The following is a 26018-nucleotide window of genomic DNA, read 5'->3' as shown; positions in this document are numbered from 1 at the left end:
GATTCATTAGCATTTATGCACACCTCCTTTTTGTACAACTTCTGGTCTGAAATTAGTTTTCAGGCAGGCTTCTCAGGGTTTTCATCTGAGAATTAACTTGTTCTTGCTGGGAGGGGAAAAAAAGGAATCCTACCAACCACCTGTTTATTAATAGACTCTTTAAAAGTACTATGGAAACCACCAAGAATGAAGCTGAATTACTTTTCTGCAAGTTTAAATTTTATAATCAATTAAGCAAAGGATTCTAGATCTCCATCTGAGATACAACAGTAGGGGTTGCAAGCGGCAAAACTGAGTTGAGAGACTATCTCCTTGCTAGTACAGTCCTGACAAAAAGAATGAAGCCATACAAAAGATGCCCCTTCGGTATTTAAATACACCAGTACTTCCCTAACTCACATACAGACACTTCTATCTACTGAAAGGTTCTTATCTACTCACAAGAGAAAAGTAAAACAGTTTTAAAGAATGAAAACCCCAACTCACAACACATCAAAAGAAGAAAGGTGCTGGAGGTTTGGCGTCCTATTCCAAGACAACTGCAACAGGGAAACCCACCTACAGACAGGAGAACTGACTGCATTAAGGAATGCTGTCAAGAAATTCAGAAGAATTATCTGCACATTTAGTTATGACAAAGGGATGTCTACAGCAATGTATTTTAGACAGCTTTGCTGTGTTTTACTAAAAAGATCCCAGCTTGTTGGTAACTGGCACATCAGGTGTACAGACTTAAGTTTTTTACAGTGTAATTATTTTACTGGGCAAAGATTTCTTCTCTTTGCAATAACCACCTTACTAGTAACTCTCTTAGCTATCCTTCCTTTGCTGATGATGCATATAAACGTTGGTCCAAGCCTCCAAAAATACCGTAGTAAAATAGTTGGAAAAAACCACTCAGGTGCAGAGACTTGAAAAAAGCAGTTCAAATAAAGACAAAATGCATTCTTCCAAAGTGGATGAGTAACAGTACATGCTAGCAGAGGAGAAAAGGAATTAGGCAAACAGCATAACAATCAAAGCCGATATGTAGTTTTGGACATGTAGTTTAGAAGAGACCTGCAATTATCTTATGGCCCAACCCTCCACTAAAGCCAACCCCCAACTTCCTTTGACATTTACAGAAAGAGTCTAACAAAATATCTTCGAAGACTCACATTAGCAGATGCAATGATTATCTCGAAATACAATCACATCCCCTTACCTCAGTCTGCGCTTCCTTGAACGAGAGACAGATCGACTTCGAGACCGAGACTTCGAAAATGAACGAGATCGAGATCTTGAAGCAGATCTTGAGCGAGAAGAGCGAGATCCAGACTTGGACTTGTTTGTTTTTGACATCTCTGAAAAGAGGGTCACTTTTCAATTACACCTAATATAAGAAAATAGATTCAAACAAATGAGTAAATCTCTTTGCAACTTGAACTTCTCTGGACATGAATGACTGGTTTATAAAAACACTCTGCCTTTTCATCAGGAGAGAGGGCTAAGCAGTACAAACCCAAACAGACTAGCAAATGGAGAGTCTGACATGTGGCCCTCACCAGGGAACACCGTGAAACACTGACGAAAGTAAAGACAGCTTTCAACAATGCGGTGTGGTCTTTTCTCAATAAGCAAACAACTTGTGAGGACTAAGCAAGCTGTTAATAAAATTAGAGATCACCAGAGACAGGCTTCCCAGTTCTAAGAGAAGAAACTCTATAAAATGGTATCTTGACTATAGTCTATGTGGCACATCTGAACATTTCTCTACTCCTGGGGCCTTAAACCACAACGCATATCTTTGATATTTAATTCTAAGGAAAAGGTTAAAAGGGTATGAGTTTTCTCAAACAGTCTAATACCATGACAGCAGGTGCTGCATCCTGTAAAATACAGGATATCAATCCATAAACATAGGTAAAGCAATTTATAAAGTGAAGAACTGTCACTTTCTTCTAGCTCTTCTTTAGCATCAAGAGTCAATCTTCTTTCAGGGTCATTTTCCCACGAAATAACAAAAATCACCTTCTTCCTTTTCTTCCCACCTCACAAGAATGAACAGAGACCCTCAGAGCTGCCCTGCCGGGTCTGGTCTGGAAGCTGCATGCACAGGCTGACTCACTTCCTCTTCCTCATGGCCCTCCTAGAGCTTTGGGCACCTTCCAAGGAGCAAAAACCTGAAGTGCTGTAATATGTACCTATCAGATCAGCTGCATAAGGGATCTGTCAGAACAGACAGCTAACAGCCAGACCAGGGCTTATCCTACTGCACCCACTGCCTCACTGGCTCAGCAAAGGATTCTTCCAAGTGACACTGCCCCTGGAGTGTGAGGGGAAAATAATCATCAACAAACATTCCACCCTCCCCTGCCTCTCAAGATTTTCCTGTTACTCAGGTCTCAGCTCAAAAGCTATCTTTTCAAGACATCTGTCCAGCCACTCAACCAAAAGTAGCCATGCAGTCATTCTCTAGGGTCAGGCCAGCTGCTTTCTGTCAGAGCCTAAATTCAGTACCTGAAACTATCTTGTTTACTTTATTGTTCCATCTTTACCCAACCAGAATGTAAGCTCTCCACCAACAGAATTCTAGTCTTTCTTATTTACTGCTGAATTCTCAATGACCAGAACAGCAAACACTCAAACAGTGTTTTTATTAACTTATTTTATCCTCAAGAAGGGCATTATTACATCCTATTTTACAGATGAGGCCATTGAGCATAAAGAAGGTAACTAACTTGCCCACAGGCACACCACTGTAGGTAGCAGGGCTGGATGTGAAGCCAGGTGACCTGGCTCCAAGCCAGTGTTCATTACACTGCCTCTCTAGACCAGTATCTGGTACACAGAGGACACTCACAGATCTGTGGAATGAGTGAACACAAATCTACACTTTTACCAAGTGTAGGATCTGGTGAAGGACACAACATACAGAGAAACAAAGGTATTATTTATTTATATTCTAATTTTCATATTCAAGTTTTACATCCAAATTTTAAGAACTTTTAAAAAGGCAAGAAGCTCAGGAAGCTGCCATAGCTCCAGGTCGCAGGGGAAATGACCATAACCTCAGAGACATATTTTAGAGGAGAATTGAGAAACTGCTAAAAGCCAGAGACAAAGGACAATGAGTAAGAGATTGCTAAATAAGGATACCAAAGATCCACAGTCTAAAGCCTGCCGAAAGGTTCAAATTTTTTTGTGCTCTATAAAGGTCAAAGACATTTCAATTTAGAGCCAGTTTTGGCAGTACTGTCTGTGTACAAAGCCAGGGTAAAGGAGCAAGTTATTTGGGGACAGAAGGTAAAGGTGTAAAGGAGCAATTTACAGAAACTGAATATCGAAAATACATCTTGTTTTTCTGGTTGGCCTTCAATGTATTCTGGGATGGTTTCTCTAGATTCATTCTTGCTGAATGGCTTTTTTCTGTTTAAAGTGTAGGGATATCTTTGTCTACCTAGTAGCATCTCTGTCCAATTTTCAGTTTCAGCTTGGGTGAGAAATAAAAACCCTTTTAGATCATTTACACAACAGGTAGACAGTATCAGACTTTAAAAGGAAAAACAGAACAACAAGTTAGTGGAAAAAGAAATACTCATTTCAACACCGAAAAAATAGACAATTAAGACGCTACTTTTCTTAAGAAGAAGAAAAGGTTGTTATCTAAATACAAATAGTGCCAAATGTAACACTTCAACATATATTAAACTTAGAAGAATTGACAAGTACCTTCAACAGTCACAACACTGTGACACCAGCCCTACTCCTACCCCTGGAACTTCCTTAATGTGAATTGAAACTAATTTTAAAAACATCATTATACCCTGATAATTAAGTGGAGTAACTTTGGATGATACAAAACCACAGCTAGAAATAAATCAGTGCATCACTCAACTCATTCAAGAAGACTCCAGACAGTGTAAAACCAATTAGACTGGGTCTTTGCCTTCATGAAGCTTATAACAGACAATAAATAAGTGAGCAAGCAAAAATATAATTACAAATCCTAGGAAGTATCAGGAAGAAAACAGAGCACATAATTTTGTCCAATTTATGCAGTGCTGTAGTGACTTATTTAGATAAGATGGTCAAAAAGTGGCATTTAAGCTGCCGCCTAAAGACTAAGAAGAGCAAGTCCCATGAAAAGTAGAGGAAGGTAACTTCATGAAATTTCTTCTCTTGATATACACAAATATGTATTTAAAAATATACATTTGAGTATAAGGTAGAGATAATCATAACTAAAGCAATGTGATCAAGTTACCAAAACTCAAAATAACTCAATGCTATTTTGAAGAACTTTAAACTTCACTGTCATCACAGACACCTTTTCCCATTTCTAACATTTCTTCCGTGTCCATGCTCTAGCTCTAAGAATACATTGGTAAGTAAGAAAGACAAATACCACCTTGGAGATCGATTTAGCACCTTTTACATGTTAAAAAACCAACTAGGATTTGGTTTCTGCTCAAACTAAAATTTCCCGAAAAGGAAGTTTTGCTTCTTCGACAATGCCCACTCTTCCTAGAGATGCTGTGTCATTTAGAATATTATGAAGTCCAGCCCCTACAGGAGAATTATGGTATAATACAATGGCACATGGCTATGAAACATGCCTCAGGTAAAAACATATATGTCCCCTCAAACACAACTATTTTGGATAAAAAAAATTCTTACAATAAAGGTAAGGTAGCTATGCTCCTACACCAGCATTACAAAAGAATCCATGAACTGAACAAGTCAACAATCAATACTATTATTAATATGCTTGGGATGTTAGGATGGAGAAATATAGGACCTAGTTCCTAAACTCCTAGTTAAGGACCCAGTATGATCCAAATATTTTTAACTTTGCAACATTCTTCAGATGACAGGGTTTTATATCCACATTATTGCCCTCCTTGCCCATGAATCAATTCCAGTTTGATTCACTGGATACTCAGAACTTAAATGCAATTTTCTCCAAATGTGGCCTAATACAGAACTATTTAGACACTATTAATACAACCTAAAATTTCCTTCTGCCAGCCACATGTCATGTTAGTTCAGAGTGAGCTCAGTCACAAAACCCCGAAGTCCTTTCCCATAAACCCTTCTGCAGCTGCCAGGTATCTTCCTCTTCCACCTTGTACTTATACAACTATTGTTTTCCCCCCACCATTCTTTAAAGCACAAGAGTAGAATTTCAATCTTCTGAAATAATTTCAGATATGATTCTGTCGCTTGGAGCAAGGGTTCATTTTCACACTATTACACGAGAGGCTAGTTTTCAGACCCATTACCCTCTTCAAAGTCCAAGCTGTCCTCACTCAAACCACTTATCTAATTACCAAGCAGATCAACAGTCCTTGAAAGAACACAGCTCTTGGAAAAATAGATGAATTTTACTTAAAACAAAGGACTTAAGATACATAATTACATGGTTTCCACATCATTAAACACAGATCTTATTTTTCAGCTCCAAGAAAAAGGAATACTACTTGGCAGAGAAGGCCAAACCAAGTCCTCTAAATCAAAAACTCTCCAAGATAAGGGAGAATTAAATTACTCCTTTCTCCTTCTCACTCCAGATTGTTAAGTTTCTTCTTAGTGTCCCTAGTGACTATGCCAGCATTGTGTGTGGCATATGGTAGGTGTCTGCTGAATTCACCAGAAGAAACATTTTGGAATTATTTACCAGTGGGCCCCATATTTGGAACCCTGCAGGTGGCCTACTGAGGTTGTATCTGGCAGGAGACTGAGTTCCTAAAACTAAGTAGTACCAAATATAACCTCTCAACAGGCTGCCTTGGGGTTCCAACATTAGTGGTTCTAAATAGCCAAGCTACATATAAACTACACAGCTACCCTTCAGTCCATAAATACTAGGTCCATATTCAAAAAGGTCTTCTCAGACTGAACTACTTCTTTTCATAGAAAGAGGATTTACAGGTCAAGCAAACAAAAATGTAGGGCAAAGATACTATAACCTGAAAACAAAACAGTAACACAGAATAGACCCAAAGCCTGCCTCCTATGTAAAATCAATTCAAAACTAAGTCCTCTGAAGCTCCCTAAACCCATGCAATAATATGAAAATTGACTTGGGCAAAATAACTAATGGCTATGGTCAAGAGTCTGGTATCTGGACATCACACTAAACTGTTTTTGAGTAGCTCCACTGCTGTAATTTAACATCGGTGCAGGGCTCTACTAATAAGCAAGACTGGTTTTCTTTCCCCCTTTCTCATTCCCATTAATATCAAACTTACTACCTCACAGGATGTTCAATTTCTTCAAGAGATTTCATGTGCCTTAAAGAGCATATTCAGAACATTTCTCACAGTGTTAACTCTCATTTAAATGTCCACACTGCAACCAACTGAAGACCAAATAACTAGGTATTCGGATAAACACCAGCCTCTTTTTTTTTTAAGCACCAGCTGCTTCCCTTCAGCAGTGACAAATACAGAGGTGATTATCTTACTTTTCTTAGGTTACTTGAATGTATTAACAACACCATGATATTTTCATTACTAATTCTTACTCTAAGGACTCATGACAGAAAAGCAAGTGTTAATTCAAAAAAGGAAGGTGGCAAAGGAACATTTATTTTAATCTTTAATTTGGGTTACAAGATCCAAATGGGATCTAAGCCTAGAGAATTTCAGAACAGGATCAATACATACCACCCTCTGAAAGGAAATTAATGGTCACATCAATGGAGAAGAACAATCACCAATAGAATTCTTCCCAGGAAATAACCCTCCAGAAAGAAAAGCAAAAAGCTCAGCATAAGATTTAGAATCCATTGTAATCAACTATATATACTTCCATTAAAACAAAAACAAAAACAAAAAACTATACCAAAGAAAAAAAAAAGGACTTAGAATCCTTTTAGGTAAGTCCCTAATTAAAATGTAAACACCATAAGATACACTGAAATACTGTATAACACCCATGACATGCGTTTATAAACACGTTTTAATAATGAATAAATACTGAAAGGGGGAAATTGAATTGTAAAAATCTGCATCTTCCTGCAGTTCAGAGAAAGTGAAAACTATGATTTAGTGACCCACAACAATTATCTAAAGAAAAATATCCACCTAGAAGTAGGGGGGATCAGAGTTCAAACTGAAAAAACTGAAAAGTTAACAAGTAGTCCAGTAAGTTTTTTGCCCTGCTTCTGGCTGAGACACACTGGGGGTGAGGGGGCATGACATTTGTATCTAGCAGTGTAAATCTTACAGGATATATATTTTGACAATAGGGAAAGGGATTTTAAATTGGAACTATCCTGAAAGGCCAGAACACATCATTTCCTTAAGTAGGCAGATTCAGCTACCCTGATTTGGAGTTACTATTTCAGAACATACTGCTTTGTATCCAGAATATGTTCATCAAACACCCTTCTAAGTTAGTTTGGTCACTGGATGGAACTGCCTACCAGAAAGGGCTGCCGTAGGCAAATATTGGCTATCTTGCTAGATACACATCCACTGTTCCCTGGAACAGTGATTTAGACATAACTAACAATTACTAAGATGTGCCAGACAAGGAGCTACAAACCTTCAGCATTACCTCATTTTATATACACAAACCTCATTAAGTACTTATTATATTCTGTACCTATTTTACAGAAAAAGACATCAGAAAACTTAAGGGGTTAGGTAACTTGTCCCCCAAGTTCCACAGCTAATTAAGTCCTGAATTCAGACACAGATTTCTCCAACAATGTTACATTACCTCATGGGCTACCCCAACAGTATACTCCACACATCAGTCTCTTGTGAATTTGGTCCACTATAAAAACAATCATCTCTTAAGCATAGTTATCTCTGAAGAATTTTTTTCTTAAACAAGCAAAGCTGAGACGCTTAACTAAAGCAAGCATAACTCTTCCCCAACTCCTCTCTCTAGCTCCTAACATGCAAAAAATGGATATAGGCTTTTGCCTGACACCCCTCTCAGAACCTCCAGTGCAAAAAAGAAATCCCTTGTCCAAGATAGCAGGAATGTTTCTGCTGTAGGTTATTTTAGAGAGCCCAAACTAGGAAAGCTACAGCCAACTGCAGAGAACAAAGAACTTCATGTAGTAAAAGACTTGTAACAAGAAACACAAACATAACTACAGGGGATTAAAAAATGGTACTTGCCTATAAAGACATTCCCCAGAGGAAGAGCTCCACACCAGCCTCTTTATGAGAGGACTCTGTTGTGCTACAGAGCTTCCTTCTACCTTTAAGTGAGATGACAGCTGCAGGATTTTCATAGATGTCTATGATCAGGTTGAGACGGTTCCTTTCTATTCCTAGCTTGTTGGGTATTTTTATAATGAAAGTGTGTTGGATTTTTTCCAACTGTTTTTACACTGTGTCTATTGAGATGATAATGTGGCGTGATATGATTTAGCAGCAACTAACATTTGGTCTTTATCCCATTGATACATTACCTCAATTATTTTCAACTGTTACCATGTTAACACCTGTTTTTAAAATAGGTCTTATAATTAGTCTCCCCCTTATGATCTCTCACATAACCTAAAAAGAAAGGGAAAAGTTCCTGAGGATTGACCGCACATGGTCCTGGACTCCCTGTCCCTTTCCCAGGCCCCAGAACAATGTCTCTGCTCTGTCAAGAGGCCAGCACACTTTTCCAGATCAATGGCACTACATCTGATGACTGTTAGGTAACACAAGAGTGCTAACCAAATAAATTAAACAATTCAGGACACCAAACCCAGGAGGCTACAAAATGAACTGGTCAGAGATCATGTCTGATTTTAACTTTAGCACTCTGGATGGTGCTTAGCCATAAGCCAAGAATGGACATTTCTTATTTGCAAAATGAACAGGCTTTTCAAACTTCCTCCTCATTCTCCATCCTCTTCACCACACAAGCAGGAATAATAAAATAACAGTTCATCAAATATTAACAATATAGCTCAGGAATAAAATTATGTACCAAAGCCCTAATCATTCCTGCTAAACTTGAAGATGAGATCATTCTTACCCCTTCTACATCTTACAGGCACAGAAGGCCAAAATGATCTCAGTGTCAGGGAGACACTCACACTTCATTTATTAGTGCCAGGCTAGAGTGAAACTCCACTGCCACCAAGTCCAGTCAAGACAGCCATGCTTTCAGCAGTCACTAAAGGCAAGAATTAGAAAATTCTTTAACAAGACACAAAATGAGATCAAGATTTACCATTCATTACAACCTACAGACAAAGCAGCAGGCCTGATTTGTGCTCTGTACTCCTCTGAATAGTTAGGGTAGAAAAGCAGAGCTCAGATGAAATATTAAATATGTTTACTATCTATGCTTTACTCTGGATATTATCCTCCTCTGTGTAAAAGAAGGAAACAGAATCAAGAGCAGCTGAGGGTATCTCTAGGGTAACACTTTGCCAAGGCTGTACACCCCACCCATATCCCTGAAGAAATTAAAGCAGAGACACCTTCCTAACATTTACTCTGTTAAGTGGCTCTCTTAAATTTAAATAAATCAGTTAAGTATAATACTAATTTCAATTCTGAGGTCTTAAAATTTATAGAGAACACCCACACATGTGTTAAGCACCTTCCTACAAGGAGGTGGGTAGGGGTCATTTGGGGAGAATAGCAATTTTACTGCTTAAACAACTTAAAGATATAATATTAAAATTCTTACCCTTTAAATACTGAAGTCTATGGGATTTGGAAGAACTCGCTTTGAAGCATGTACTATGTATGTACTTACAGATGTGCACATAAGACACCTACATAAGAACACACAGCAAACTTAACAGGGCTCTGTGAAGCAGGAAGGAAGCTATGAAGAGGAAAGGGGGAGGAGAAGGCAAAGACACGACATAGGCAGACAGGATGCATGCACTTACTTTATATGTAATATTTTTAGCTAGTCATTTCACAGGTAACCTTCCCCTATTATTCTAAAAAACAAAAGTTGTTGACATTCATGGAGTTAATGGTATTGATTTGTTTATCTGTAACGTGGGATCAAACACATATCAAAGGATCAAAACCTACCACCTAGGATAGTAAAATAATGTAAAATAGTAATTTCCACATGACCCTAAATAAATAAAACTGCATTTCTCAAAGTCCATTTCAGGAAACTTTACTACAATGGAATTGTTTTGTTTTGCTTTTAGGACTTTAAGGAGGGTTAAGGAAGGCCAGCCTTATAGCCAACTGGGCCCTATATATTTTTTAATGTTTTTCTTATGGAAGTGTTGATCCAAACAAACATACAACAAAGTGGAGAAGAATGAACAGTGTAAAGAACCCAAGCATACCCATTATCCAACCTAAAGATTATCAACTCTCTGTAAATGGGCTTTATTTATGGTCAAAATCCTAACAAGTTTATAGGTGGTTATAGCCAACTCTACAGCTATTTTTCCCATACCTTTTCACTTAAAAACTCAGCAACTGTAATTAACAAGGAAATGCAAATTAAAACCACAATGAGATATCACCTCACACCAGTTAGGATGGCCAACATCAAAAAGACAAGCAACAACTGCTGGCAAGGATGCGGAGAAAGGTGAACCCTCCTACACTGTTGGTGGGAATGTAAGTTAATTCCACCATTGTGAAAAGCAATATGGAGGTTCCTCAAAAAACTAAATAAAGAAATACCATTTGCCACAGGAATTCAACTCCTAGGAATTTACCCAAAGAAAACAAGATCTCAGATTCAAAAAGACATATGTACCCCTGTTTATCCTGCTGCTGCAGTATTTACAATCGCCATGATATGGAAGTGTCCCTCAGTAGAGGAATGGATAAAGAAGATGTGGTGCATATACACAATGGAATACTATTTAGCCATAAGAAAGAAACAAATCCTACCATTTGCAACAACACAGATGGAGCTAGAGGGTATTATGCTCAGTGAAATAAGCCAGGCAGAGAAAGACAAGTACCAAATGATTTCCCTCATTTGTGGAGTATAACAACAAAGCAAAACTGAAGGAACAAAAAAACAGCAGCAGACTCAGAGACCCCAAGAACCCAAGAAGAGACTAGCAGTTACCAAAGGGGAAGTGTGAGGGAGGGGATTAAGGGTATTATGACTGGCACACATGGTGTGGGGGGGGGGTCACAGGGAAGACTGTAGCACAGAGAAGACAAGTAGTGACTCTGTGGCATCTTACTAGGCTAAAGGACAGTGACTTCAATAGGGTGTGTGGGGGACTTGAAAATATAGCTGAATGTAGTAATCACAAGGTTTTTCATGTGAAACCAGAAGAGTATATACCAATGACACCTTAATAAAGTAAAATAAAATAAAATTTCATTAAAAAAAATTCAGCAATTGCTTAGGCTGAAAAATCTAGACATACAAATATCAAATCATTATGTTGTACACCTCGATCTAATAGTGTTTTATGTCAATTATACCTCAATTAAAAAACAAAAAACCCAGACGTCCAACGAAGGGACCCAAAGGGCTCACCTCTACATGCTTCTCCATGTGTGCTCTGAGAGTAAGTCTAAAAGGAGAATCTTTTATCAGCAAATAACAATCGCTCCAATTAAAGTTCAAACACATTTAAATTCCAAAGTGCAACCCTAAACTACCTCCTAATTCCAGCACAGGAGTAAGTCCCAAATACCATTCCCACTGTAGGCTGTTCATCATTTTGTTTTTAGAAGTGTGAATACTTCATAACAGCTGAGAATATTGCTGTGAGGGGGAGAAAATACATTAATAAACTAGAGTTTTTTCATTAGCAACCAAAAAAACCTATGGCTCCTAACTCTACAGAGTCCAAAATCCACTGTAAAAATGGTGAGCTCACTTCAACTGTTCAGCATTAGGGGAAATACCTGACATTGTAATTTTTTACTGAAGTGCTTTTTAATGCTAGCCTTACCATGGACTTTCCTAAAGCGAACTCTTTTACTAGTAGGAGCTTATATTGTAGTTCACTTATGCTAACAATGGACCTATTTACAAAGCAATTCTCAACTGATCTTCCTAATAGTTCTTTTGGGTTGCAAAGAGAATTCAGAGGAGGAATCAGCTGAGCAGACTCCACAGAAACAATTCAGCACAAGGACCCCTCTATGTTCAGAAACTGGAGGGTTAAGGGACAGCCAGTAATCCCACACCTTCAGAGAAACGGTATCTGGCCCTTGGTTCTTGTGTCAGGTTAACTACAGGAACAAAAGGCCCAACTCTGTGTATTATGTACACTACATTAAAAAACTAACTCATGTTAGTTATATCCATGGACACATGGATAAGTTTTCTAAGTAACCATTTAAAAGTTTTCCTGAGGGTAAATTCTGTAGTTTATAAGTATAGCAATTAAGGGGTGTCAAGCTTGGCATAAAAGTACACATTAATGGATTATTTAAAATAATAAAAGAGCCTTTTTTCCCCTAAATCAAGAATATTGTCAATGTGGGAGGTACTGGGCCAGCTCTTATCTACAAAGGTGCATCTCGAAGTCCTCCAAAAAGTCCATCTCTGATTTCCCTTTTCTGGCCCTAGTATTTCTTTATATGGCAAACATGGGCACCAAGTTATCTGTCTCTTAGGGAAGTCATATCTAAATTCATAGCAAAAAAAAAAGATGACTTTTTACTGTCACTTCAAACTTGAAGAAAAGGTGTAATTCCTAACATTATTGCTCCATACCTAGGACGCTTTGGCTGACAAAGCTCTTCTCCAAAAGCCACCACATGCCCTGTATTCTGTGGGTGGGTGTGGGGACTAAGGGTCTATCCAGCAGGGAGCCCATTCCACCTCTGAAAGGAAGTCATCTGAACTTTCCTCCTTTCAAGCCCAAGCACAGTCACTAACTAATCAACAACAGATGGTGCTCTAGCCTGTGCTTGGCTACTGGCAAACTACTTTCTTACCCCTCTCCCTCCCCACCAAAACTATCAAGTCCCCTGGGGGAGGCAGAACTGGTCTTACCCATCAGCACTGGTGAGCGATAAAAGCTGAAAAAAGAATCTAGCACCAACCAAGTGTTCAAGTGCTTTAAATGACAGAAATTTACCAAAACTAAACTAAGTGTTCCTAATAATAAGCCCAGAAACCCTTATTCTGGGCAAGTGTTTTCACTTTTCTGTGCCTATTTTTTCATTAGTAAAATGCAGACTTAGAACAGCTCTATCACTGGCAAAAAAAAAAACCTGGAAGTTTGCACAAACTGAGGACATTCCTCATCTCTACTTCAGCCAACTTCTAAAAATGGAATCAATGGTAAGGTTTAAACTTTTTGCTTTTAAAAAAGAACCATCCCTCCACCCCATTCCCATCAATCCTAAAATTTACTGTAGAAAAAAATCATTTAAGATTCATATTATATTCTACTCCTTCATAAAAACTAACCAACTTGCCTAAAAATAGGTATTAGCTGACCAGGGACTTGGCCACTTACCTCTGACTGTACAACTGTACTTAAACTTATCACTTGCATCAGGGGAAGTCCATCTACACCAAAATTCAGGCAGCACGGACCTCACTTGGGAAAGATGAGTTCCCAGAATGAGTCAGGGATCTGCTACAGAATCCTGCCAGGGTGAAGGACACTGCTAACTTCTTTCCATCACAGAGCCAGCAAGAAGTCACATTTCCTTCTTGCTGTTCAGTTAGTGAATTAGTTTCTAGTCCCAAAGACAGGGCAAACACCACTCCTTCCATATTTCACATTTTAAAGGAACAGGACCATATTACTTTTCAATAACTTGGAAAAGTAGGAAAAACTCAGCAAAAGACATTTTCCATATGGCACAGAATATAGCAAGCAGAGGGACACCAATTATTTTCAAGCCTCATTTTCACACAGGAATCTGAGTTTTTCATAAAGCTTTATTTTTTTTTAACACTAGAGAACATACTCAATAATTAAAGATTATAATGACAAACATTTGCTGGAAAACATCTTTACTCATTCTTTCAATCAAATTGCTATTTTTCCATCAAAAATTAAAACATATGGAAGTCTTAAGACAGCTGGAATATTATATAATATTCACAGAAAGTTACATAATCTAACCAATCAGTGCTTGAAATTCTGAAAAATACACACAAATAATGAACTCAGGTTTCAAGTCATCAGCAGCTTAAAACAAGCTGGTAAAATAAAATGCAAAAAATTTTAACATACCATCTTCTTACAGTATGCCTCCTATAGGTATTCTGAAGGAATAACAAGTATGCAGGTGGTAAACTCAACTTTGCCTGCACCCTATGTTTATTAAGTGTATTAAGTGTATAGTTCACTTAACAATGTCATAGCAAAAGGAAGCAATATGGAATTAAGAGAGGAAACAGAATAGAGAGCCCAGATATAAACCCAAGCATATAGGGTAAATTAATACATGATAAAGGAGCCATGGATATACAATGGGGAAATGACTGCCTCTTCAACAGCTGGCGTTGGCAAAACTGAACAGCTACATGTAAGAGAATGAAACTGGATCACTGTCTAACCCCATACACAATAATAAACTCAAAATGGATCAAAGACCTGAATGTAAGTCATGAAACCATAAAACTCATGGGAAAAAATATAGGCAAAAATCTCTTGGACATAAACATGAGCAACTTCTTCATGAACAAGCGAAACAAAAGCAAAAATGAACAAGTGGGACTATATCAAACTAAAAAGCTTTTGTACAGCAAAGGATACCATCAGTAGAACAAAAAGACATCCTACAGTATGGGAGAATATATTCATAAATGACATATCTGACAAGGGATTGACATCCAAATTATATAAAGAGCTCACACACCTCAACAAAACAAAAAGCAAATAATCCAATTAAAAAATGGGCAGAGGAGCTGAACAGACAGTTCTCCAATGAAGAAATTCAGATGGCCAACAGGCACATGAAAAGATGCTCCACATCGCTAATCATCAGAGAAATGCAAATTAAAACACAATGAGATATCACCTCACACCAGTTAGGATCGCCATCATCCAAAAGACAGACAACAACAAATGTTGGTGAGGATGTGGAGAAAGGGAAAACCTCCTACACTGCTGGTGGGAATGTAAACTAGTTCAACCATTGTGAAAAGCAGTATGGAGGTTCCTCAAAAAACTCAAAATAGAAATACCATTTGACCCAGGAATTCCACTCCTAGGAATCTACCCTAAGAATGCAGCAGCCCAGTTTGAAAAAGACAGATGCACCCCTATGTTTACCGCAGCACTATTTACAATAGCCAAGAAATGGAAGCAACCTAAGTGTCCAGTAGAGGAATGGATAAAGAAGATGTGGTACATACACACAATGGAATATTATTCAGCCATAAGAAGAAAACAGATCCTACCATTTGCCACAACATGGATGGAACTAGAGGGTATTATGCTCAGTGAAATAAGCCAGGCAGAGAAAGACAAGTATTAAATGATTTCACTCATCTGTGGAGTATAAGAACAAAGAAAAAACTGAAGAAACAAAACAGCAGCAGACTCACAGAACCCAAGAATGGACTAACAGTTACCAAAGGGAAAAGGACTTGGGAGGATGGGTGGGAAGGAAGGGATAAGGGGGGAAAAGGGCATTACGATTAGCACCCATAATGTAGCAGGGGGGGGACATGGGAAAGGCAGTATAATAGAGAAGACAAGTAGTGATTCTATAGCATCTTACTACACTGATGGACAGTGACTGTAATGGGGTATGTGGTAGGGACTTGAAAATGGGGGAAATCTAGTAACCACAATGTTGCTCATGTAATTGTATATTAATGGTACCAAAAAAAAAATGTGGCTGCTAGAAAATTAGAAGTTATTATGTGTGGCTCACACTAAACTTCTCTTGAACAATGCTGTCCTGAAGGGGAACAGTGATTATGTCTTCAAATGCTCAACTTTTGAATGTGATCAATATTATTTAGTCACATTTAAATTAATCATTTATTTTTACAGTTTCTAGTCTCTATCCACTAAAACTATCTGGTTGAGATAATTATCTGATGTCTTTCCATTTAAATCTGCACTTCAGGGGAAAAAAAGAGAGATGTCTTAAACATATACATAACTACGTAAGAAACCAAAAATGATTTCAAGATCTGCTATTATTCTGGAGCTCACTAGTCACCTGAGTCTATGAAAGAAAAGAAATCAAGAACCCAACCTAATGTTTCCATTTAAAGTGAATTAAGGTACTACTCAAAGCTATCTAAATTTAGAGACAACTACCCCAACCCTGGTAGATCCAAACACTTAGTGCAAATATGTGATCAGTGCAACTTCCCACTGGGATTCCCATCAGACACAGCACATATGTGTTTTAGTGCATATATGTGATCAGTGCAACTTCCCACTGGGATTCCCATCAGACACAGCACATAAAACACATATAGAAATAGGTCTAATTATTTCCTAGCACATCTTATAATTGTTTTATTAATAAAAGAACAAAAGTGAATTCATCAGATTTATATATGAAAGCTCTGGCTTTGCACAACCTGGCCTCTGCCCACTTAAACACCATCTCAAACCACCCTCTCCTCGGAGTTAATCACTCTAGTGAGCCACCATAACCTCTTTCTCTTCCTTGAACAAGTCAGGCACTACAGTCTCAGCACCTTTACACTGTCTCCACACAAACACTCTTCTGCAGTCTCAAGCATGGCTGTTTCTCATCCTTCAGATCTTAGCTACTTGAAAAGTTCTTCCTTCAGTATACTATTTCATGGAACCTCACTGCTCCCTGACCTCCAAGTTATCTTGTAGTCCTATATCTTTCCCAGCACTTAGGAAATCTGAAGTTACCTTGACTGCTTACCTAAAACAACAAAGTAACTTCCCCAGAACAGGGGGGTCCTGTCTGTCTTGCTCACTGCTGGTATCCCTAGCAGAGAGAACAAGCTCAGTATGAAGCACTCAAGTGTCTAATGACTGACTGAATCAAAAAATCAAAAAATCAAAAAATCAAAAGCAGCCTTAAAAGACAAAGATAAGAATCTTAATCCAGTATGCTTATTTTTAAAATTATGCAACTGGCTTCCTATGTACATGTCCCTGTAGTCTTTATTTTCTAATTTCCAATATTTAAGTCTCTTTAAGAACTGTCATACTTCCATATGGATAAAAATAATTTAGTATGGAAATAATCAGTTAAATTTTGTTTCCTGAGACTGAAGAGGGATGAAAAGGTTGCATCACCATTTATTTAAAGATGAAATAAGCTACAGTTAATAAAAACATTGAGTACTATCACAAAATTAGACAGGTAAATGGAAAAAAAATACAAAGCTCAAAAATATACCCTATAACACACCCGTACAGAGCTGGCTTTTCAAATCACTAGAGAAAAGGATAAATCAATAGCTGGGACCACTGATTAACAACTAGGTACAAAAAGTTAAGTTCCTTCCTCTTACTATAAACAAAAATAAAATTCCAGACATATTAAAGAAATGTAAACAAGTAGCCATTAAGAAAGTATCAGTGTCAATGTTACAGGCCTAAGCTTATTAAAAAGATTACCATTAATTTTCTCAGAGATAAAAGACACTGCACCATTAAAGAATAGCAATGTAAGGACAATATTAGCAGCAGTAACAGTAATAGAACAGCCAGGCACTTCTTTAAATGCTTTATATATAAAATTAACTTACAACACTGCTATGAGGTAGACACTATTTATTACTACACCCATTTTATATATCTACAACCTTAATACTGCTATACTATTTCATTCACCTCTCTGCTCATTCAAAGAACAAAAGGGGGCTCTTGAAAATAAAAATATAAGAACACATATCCAGCAATTCCATTTCTGGGATTACTTTTCCAAAACACTGAACTCAGGGTCTCGAAGAGGTATTAGCACTCCCATGTTCACGGCAGCCTTACAATAGTCAAGATGTGGAAATAACTTCAATGTTCATGAACAGATGAATGGATAAAGAAAATGTGGCATAGACTACAATGGATTACTACTCAGCCTGCAAAAAGAATGCTGTGCTATGTGACAACATGGATGAACCTTAAGGGCATTGTGTTAAGTGAAACAAGCCAGTCACAAAAAGACAAATACTGCAAGATTCCACATATTTGAGATATCTGAAATAGACAAATTCACAGATTCAAAGAGTGAAATGATGTTTGTCATGAGACTGGGGAGGGAGAAATGGACAGTTACTAATCAATGTGCATCATGTTTCAGTTAAGATGGATAAGCTTTAGAGATCTGTATATAACACTGTACCTATATTTTAAGCATTTTAGCTATATTATACATTTTGTCTTCTTGGAGACACCTTCTGATCTGCTGCATCCTGGATGTGTGCAACAATAATGTTAACAAGAATGTACTCTACACTTAAAAATTTGGTATAAGGGGTAGATCTCAAGTATTCTTACCATAAAAAATAAAAATCTAAAAATAAGTAATCTTATCATCCATGTCAGCAAAATGAAAGGCCTTCATGAGAGGTGAAGAAGGAAGTAGTTTGCATTTATTGCAATTAGAATCCCTGACTCCTGGGAAAATTTAAAGAACCAACTATTGCCAGTTTGTCTAGCAGCTATAAGAAAGCACAAGTTTCTGCAAATGTATGAAGTGCAGAACTATATTCCTGTAGGGACTCAGGCTGTTTAGAATTGTATGAAGTAGAAGGACTAAACAAAAATCTTGCTGTCTATGAAATATATATATATATGAACATCAATGAAAAAATGTAACAAAGGTTAGAAAACACAGCCAAGGAAATCTCCCAGAAAGTAGAACAAAAACAGAGATGAAAATAGCAAAAAATAATTAATGTAAATTTACAGGTTCAGTCTACAAGATCCAACATCCAATTAATAATTCCAGAAAAAGAGTACAGAAAATAAAGGGGAGAAAAATCAATGACATAATCCAAAAAAATTTCCAAAACTGAACATAAGTTTGTCCATTAAGTAGCCAGCTCATCTGATGGAAAAAGCCATACCAAGAACATCATTATGTAATTTCTGAACACTGGGAAAGAGAGGTTTTAAAGTTTCAGAGGTTACATACAGACTATATGCAAAGGTAACTGACATCTCACCAACAATAAAAGCCAAAAGGCAATAGAGCACTATTTTCAAAATTCTGAGGGAATATTATGTCCCAACTAGAATTCTATACCCAGCCAAACTAACAAGGTTAGGGGATAATAAAGGCATTTTTAAACATGCATGTAGAAAAAATTTACTTCTTATGTACCTTTCTCTAATGGAGAATGATTAAATCAAAAAAGGAAAGGATATGGGAAAAAAGATCCAGTACAAAAGAAGTAGGAAAAATCAACAGGATGATCGTGGACAGCAAATGACAGGTGGGGAAGACTAGAGCACACATCTAAAATGAACATTATCAGAAGGTGTCTCCAAGAAGATAAAATTTATAATATAGCTAAAATGCTTGAAGTACTGAGGAGGATTTACACTCCTGGGTACAGGTTAGAGAGGAATTATTGATAAAGACATAGAAATTAAGCAAACAGACAAAAAAAAAAAAGGATAATTAACAGAGAAAACAAAAACTTGCATAAAAAGGAAATTAACCATAAGATGCAACATGACTTGGCTGTAAATAAACTATACATAACCATAATACTATCAACAGTGATAATACTCAAACCAAAATTACATTATAACCAGAGTGGCCATAAACACAGATATGTAAGATAGTTAGGGAATACTACCAGACATGGTTACTATCCAAGGTGGGAAGTTAATTGATAATATCAAAAACTGGAAAATCAGTAAGTAGCAAAATGAGCTGATTATTTAGAGGTGATACCAAAAGAAACAGTAAAGAGCTAGAAATGACTGCTTTTAGGGACTGGGAAGGGGGTGGGAAGGACTTTTGTTTTTCATAAAAAGCCTTGGAGGTGGTCTGACACTTTTATGTACAGGGCTTTTGCACATGTATTAATAAAAAGCAAAACAATAAAAGTACAAAGAAATATATAAAATGCTTTTAAAACTTAAAAAAATGTACTATAGGAGGAAATCAAATGTATACATGAATTTCTTCTTGCCAAGCACATAATCTTAGACAGACATTGAAAAAATGAGACAAAGACCTAAATGTTTACCAAAAGCAAACTAGTTAGATAATACACATGGCATAGTGCCATAAGTCATTTAAAAATGCAAATAGGGAAAAACCTGTTCTTGTTAACAAAAACCAAGTGACAAGAAAGTAGAACTGTAATTCTGATTAAACACACACAAATCCAAGTAACATATTCATGAAAAGAGACTATTCATCAAAATATTAACAATGATCATATACATATGTTAAGGTTATGGATGACCTTTTTTCAATATTTCCAAATGAATAAACGTGTTAAAGAAATCGTAAGTTTATTATAAAATAAAAAATTATCTGCTGACGCTACAACCTGGAATAGAATGAGAGAGGAGAGCAAAGCTACTTTATCATGCTTCGGTTTGTTAAGCTGGAAAACAAACACTGCTTAATAAGAACCCAGCCCTTCCATTAAGGAACCTCCAGGATAAATAAGATTGGTTTTAGAAGCCAGTGAAGTTACTATTAGTTCCTTTTACCAGCATGCATTTACCTTACTCGAACAGTGATTCCACTTGCACCGGATCCCAAACAGACACTACCTCAAAAGAACACAGGCAGTGCCGCTAGCTTCTCCAATTTACAGTCAGGATACAATTCTGGAATGAGAGGAAATAAGCAGGGATAAAATATTTACCTAAACCTTGCAGTTTGCATCTTGAAATACAGATGCTTGAAATCTATAAGCAAACACTCTACTTTAGCTGAGAACTTCACTCCAAGTGGACACATGCTTCTCTCTCCAAGTATACTGGCCTGAGGGGGTCTCACACACACATTTTCACCCATCCAACTTTCGGTAAGGCTGCAGCAGGGAAAGCTAACCTTCCTCTTGTAACCTGATACTTTCACTGGCAGTATTTCAGGTGCTAAGTTTTGCATTACGCAAGACTAATTAGCAAACTCCATAACTCAACTTGGGAGAACTACTTCAGAAGGATTAGGTACTTGAAACTAAAAAATTTAACCAACGTATGCCCATCTAAATTTAACAAATACATTTCAAGTTAAAATAACTCCCCATAGCAGCCCCAGGCTCCTCGCCGGCAGCCGCGTCTGCGTGGCGACTCCCCCACCCCACCCCTCCAGCTCCCCTGCCCACCCGACCTCCCGCAGCCTTCCTCCTCTTGTCTTCGCACCTGGCCCGGCCGTGGCCCTCCTCGGTGCCGGCCGCCATGGCAGAGGCGTCCGGCACAGGGGAAATCTAGCCCGGGGATTTCATGCGGCCTAGCTTGGTTCTGTCTCCTGCACTCGCGGCCCTGGCGCCTACCGGCGCCCCAGCCCCACTCCGGGCCTCCGTGTCTCTCCTGAGATTGTACTGACACGGCCGGGGGGTTAGACTGGAACAAACTGAAGGCCCAGTGAGAGAAAGGGAAAGTTAAGGATGCTGGAGCAGAACAATGTTTTTCTCTTTCTCTTTCATGCAAGGGATCATGGGAAACACAATTCAGCAACCACCTCAACTCACTGACTCAGTCAACATCCGTCAGGAGGATGCCTTTGATAACAACAATGACACTGTTGAAGATGGCGGCCAGACACCATATGAACCTACCTTGCAGCAAGGTTTTCCATACCCACCTACAACAGAGATCTTCCTCCGCTCACAAACGGCTACCCACCATCAATCAGCATGTATGAAACTCAGACCAAATACCAATCATATAATCAGTATCCCAATGGGTCAGCCAATGGCTTTGGTGCAGTTAGAAACTTTAGCCCTGCTGACTATTACCACTCAGAAATTCCAAACACAAGACCACATGAAATTCTGGAAAAACCGTCTCCTCCACAGCCACAACCTCCTCCTTCGGTACCACAAAATGTGATTCCCAAGAAGACTGGCTCACCTGAAATTAAACTAAAAATAACCAAAACTATCCAGAATGGCAGGGAATTGTTTGAGTCTTCCCTTTGTGGAGATCTTTTAAATGAAGTACAAGCAAGCAAGCACACAAAGTCAAAGCATGAAAGCAGAAAAGAGGAAAAAAAGCAACAAGCATGACTCATCTAGATCTGAAGAGCGCAAGTCACACAAAATCCCCAAATTAGAACCAGAGGAACAAAACAGACCAAGTGAGAGGGTTGACACTGTATCAGAAAAGCCAAGAGAAGATCCAGTACTAAAAGAGGAAAACCCGGTTCAGCCAGTATTATCTTCTGTTCAAACGACATAAGTGTCTGCTCGTATTAAAGTTCCAGGTTGGTGATCTTGTCTGGTCTAAGGTGGGAACCTATCCTTGGTGGCCTTGTATGGTTTCAAGCAATCCCCAGCTCAAGGTTCATTTGAAAATTAACACAAGAGGTCCCCAGGAATATCACGTCCAGTTTTTTAGCAACCAGCCAGAGAGGGCATGGGTTCATGAAAAGCGGGTACGAAAGTACAAAGGTCATAAGCAGTATGAAGAATTACTGGCCAAGGCGACCAAGCAAGCCAGCAATCACTCTGAGAAACAAAAGATCCAGAAACCCCGACCTCAGAGAGAACGTGTTCAATGGGATATTGGCATTGCCCATGCAGAGAAAACACTGAAAATGACTCACAAGGCAAGAACTGAACAGTATACTTTTATCTATATCAATAAACAGCCTGAGGAGGCTTTATCCCAAGCTAAAGAGAATGTTGCCTCTGAAGCCGAAGTTAAAAAAACCCGAAGACCAAGATCAGTGCTGAATACTCCACCAGAACAGACCAATGTGGATGAGGTGGCCTCCTCACTGTTGAGTACTGAAATTCGGAGACACAGCCAGAGGCGGCAGACTAGTGTGGAAGAGGAAGAACCACCTCCTGTTAAAATAGCCTGGAAAACGGCAGCAGCGAGGAAATCCTTACCAGCTTCCATCACAATGCACAAAGGGAGCCTGGATTTGCAGAAGTGTAACATGTCTCCAGTTGTGAAAATCGAACAAGTGTTTGCTCTTCAGAACACTGCAGGAGATGGGAAGTTTATTGATCAATTTGTTTATTCAACGAAGGGAATTGGTAACAAAACGGAAATAAGTGTCAGGGGACAAGACAGACTTATAATTTCTACACCAAACCAGAGAAATGAAAAGAACTCAGAACATTTCATCTCCAGAAGCAACATCTGGTCTTACAGGCTCAGTAGATAAAAAAGCAACAGAGAAGATCAATTGAAACTTGTTCTGAATCAGAGAAATCCACTGAGGTTGTGCCAAAGAAGATCAGAAAGGAGCAGGTTGGCTTCCTACATGTAGAGAGTTAAAACATTCTATTTGTAATGTTGTGGCTTATTTTGGTAAAAGAGAAACTTTCCCTACACTGGGTTTCCTTTCTGGACTACCTTGTGCCTCTGTCCTGGTGAGTTCTAGTGTCCAATTCTAATACAAGCATCCCTGTGATTCTGCTTCAAGCATTTTCACAGAAAATAGGCTTCAGGAGATGGGAAGCCAGTGGTACAAGACTCATAAAGAATTCCCCACATTTATTTTGAAACTTCTGTTATGAGCAAAATGATTTCATATTTTCATGATTTTTCTTTGGAACCATCATTGAGCCCCTCCCTGCTTTTTTAATTTTGTTTTTTTGGTTTAAGCTGCTGGTATGTATTGTTCTTATTTTTTAAATGAATCAAATTGATTTAACTCTAAGAATCATACTGAAGTAACAGATAATCATAGATCTGGTTTTCCTGTCAGTATCACAAATGTTTTGGAATGTTATTTTCCCAGCAGAATGGTGCTCACCTATTTTTGTGTTACCAGATAAATGATGCTTAAGTTAAAAAAAGGGGGGTGCATTTTGACTGAAGGATATAAAACTACTGTAATCATTGTAGTAATGTGCATATTAAATTACCTTTTCAAAGAAAGTTTTAGAAACCATTATTCTTTTAAGTTAAACTCACAATCATAATTTTTCTTAATTTTTAAAGAATATCCATTTTTACAACACAGACATCTGCTATTAAACAAGGAAGAAATCTGAGTAATATTAGTTCCAGTAAATTTTATATTTTTAAAACCACTTAACATGGAAGATTGTGGAGCTGTCTATTTAAATTATATCCTTCAAAATTTTAAACTTCTAGACGTAAAAGATGACTCTGTGGGTGATCTATGGTATCATCATCAAGCATGTAGAGCAATTTTCTCAGAAAAATTTAACTAAAACTTAAATGAATGACAAATTAGTATATTACTTATGATAATTAATTTTCATACTTAGGAAAGTATATTCCAAAAAAATCTTTCTGAGCTCTTGCAAATCTATAGTATTCATTACCAAAATGAAATTATGATTGTCAGCAATTCCCAAATTCAGTCTGTGACCAGTCAGTTTAAAAATTAAAAGCAGAATGAGAACAAAAAAATGGGACAAATTTGTTAATGCCACTGTTATAGTTAGTAGTAGAACAATACCATTGATTGTTTAAAATTTTATATTTGTATTACTAATTGTATCTTATAAAAAGCACTGTTCTTGTATGTTTTTTTACCTGTTGTAAAAAAAATTAAAAATTTTTAAAAAGCTTGGAAAAAAAAAAACTCCCCATAAACACCATCAGTAGAACAAAAAGACATCCTACAGTATGGAAGAATATATTCATAAATGACATATCTGATAAGGAGGTGACATCCAAATTATATAAAGAGCTTACGTACCTCGACAAACAAAAAGCAAATAATCCAATTAAAAAATGGGTAGAAACGCTGAACAGACACTTCTCCAAAGAAGAAATTCAGATGGCCAAGAGGCACATGAAAAGATGCTCCACATTGCTAATCATCAGAGAAATGCAAATTAAAAACACAATGAGATAATCACCTCACACCAGTTAGGATGGCCAAAATCAACTGGCCAAAGACAAACAACAACAAATGTTGGCAAGGATGTGGAGAAAGGGGAACCCTCCTACACTGCTGGTAGGAATGTAAACTAGTTCAACCATTGTGGAAAGCAGTATGGAGGGTCCTCAAAAAAACTAAACATAGAAATACCATTTGACCCAGGAATTCCACTCCTAGGAATCTACCCTAAGAATGCAGCAGCCCAGTTTGAAAAAGACAGATGCACCCCTATGTTTATTACAGCACTATTTACAATAGCCAAGAAATGGAAGCAACCTAAGTGTCCATCAGTAGAGGAATGGATAAAGATGTGGTACATATACACAATGGAATATTACTCAGCCACAAGAAGATAACAAATCCTACCATTTGCAACAACATGGAAGGAGCTAGAGGGTATTATGCTCAGTGAAATAAGCCAGGCAGAGAAAGACAAGTATCAAATGATTTCACTCATCTGTGGAGTATAAGAACAAAGAAAAAACTGAAGAAACAAAACAGCAGCAGACTCACAGAACCCAAGAATGGACTAACAGTTACCAAAGGGAAAGGGACTGGGGAGGATGGGTGGGAAGAGAGGGAGAAGGGGGGAAAAGGGGCATTACAATTAGCAGACATAATGTAGGGGGTGGGGGGCACAGGTAGGGCTGTACAACACAGAGAAGACAAGTAGTGATTCTACAGCATCTTACTACACTGATGGACAGTGACTGTACAGATACTGGTTTGGGGGGGGACTCGGTGATGGGGAGTCTAGTAAACGTAATGTTCCTCATGTAATTGTAGATTAATGATACCAAAAACAAACAAGTATTCTCAGATCTAAACATTACTAATATGGCTATACATCAAAGCTATGTAGAGTGTTACCCAAAAGGAAACAAGGTTCCAAGATCAGCAATGGATATATGCAGTGGTAACTCTTAGTATATCTTACTATATGTAGTAGTAGTATGTCCTCACTCCTAGCTTATTAGGACTTTATTATTCATTCATATTACTATAAAGTAGGAAAGCACCCAAGATTCAAATAATCTAAAGATGCAGTCTTGACATTAATCTTTTTTTCACTTAGCATTCACTCAATCAAGGATACCCACCTTAGCTTTCTCTGAAAACTGCGGTTTGCACATAGCTGAACCCTTACCTATCCACCCATGAAAGAAAGGTATGTATTCTCTC

The 26018-nt window shown here is 37.8% G+C and overlaps 1 protein-coding gene and 1 pseudogene across 4 annotated transcripts in view; one reads left to right on the top strand and one right to left on the bottom strand.

The window, feature by feature from the left end:
* THRAP3 (thyroid hormone receptor associated protein 3) overlaps window positions 1-26018 on the bottom strand; it is a 61752-nt gene that overhangs the window by 17522 nt on the left and 18212 nt on the right. For 3 of the 4 annotated variants that reach the window (XM_057500007.1, XM_057500004.1, XM_057500006.1), the window contains exons 2-3: window positions 20518-20623; window positions 1205-1372 (exon numbers count right to left, since the gene is read on the bottom strand). In XM_057500007.1, coding sequence (XP_057355990.1) covers window positions 1205-1341 — 137 coding nt within the window. In that variant the 5' untranslated portion in view covers window positions 1342-1372; window positions 20518-20623. The remainder of the gene's footprint in view (window positions 1-1204; window positions 1373-20517; window positions 20624-26018) is intronic. The other variant, XM_036876498.2, reaches the window with a different exon arrangement.
* On the top strand, window positions 21172-23763 carry LOC118907657 (histone-lysine N-methyltransferase NSD3-like; annotated as a pseudogene).

The sequence above is a fragment of the Manis pentadactyla genome, chromosome 4, assembly GCF_030020395.1.
Source record: "Manis pentadactyla isolate mManPen7 chromosome 4, mManPen7.hap1, whole genome shotgun sequence".
NCBI lineage: Eukaryota > Metazoa > Chordata > Mammalia > Pholidota > Manidae > Manis > Manis pentadactyla.
This window is presented reverse-complemented; position numbering and strand designations above follow the sequence as displayed.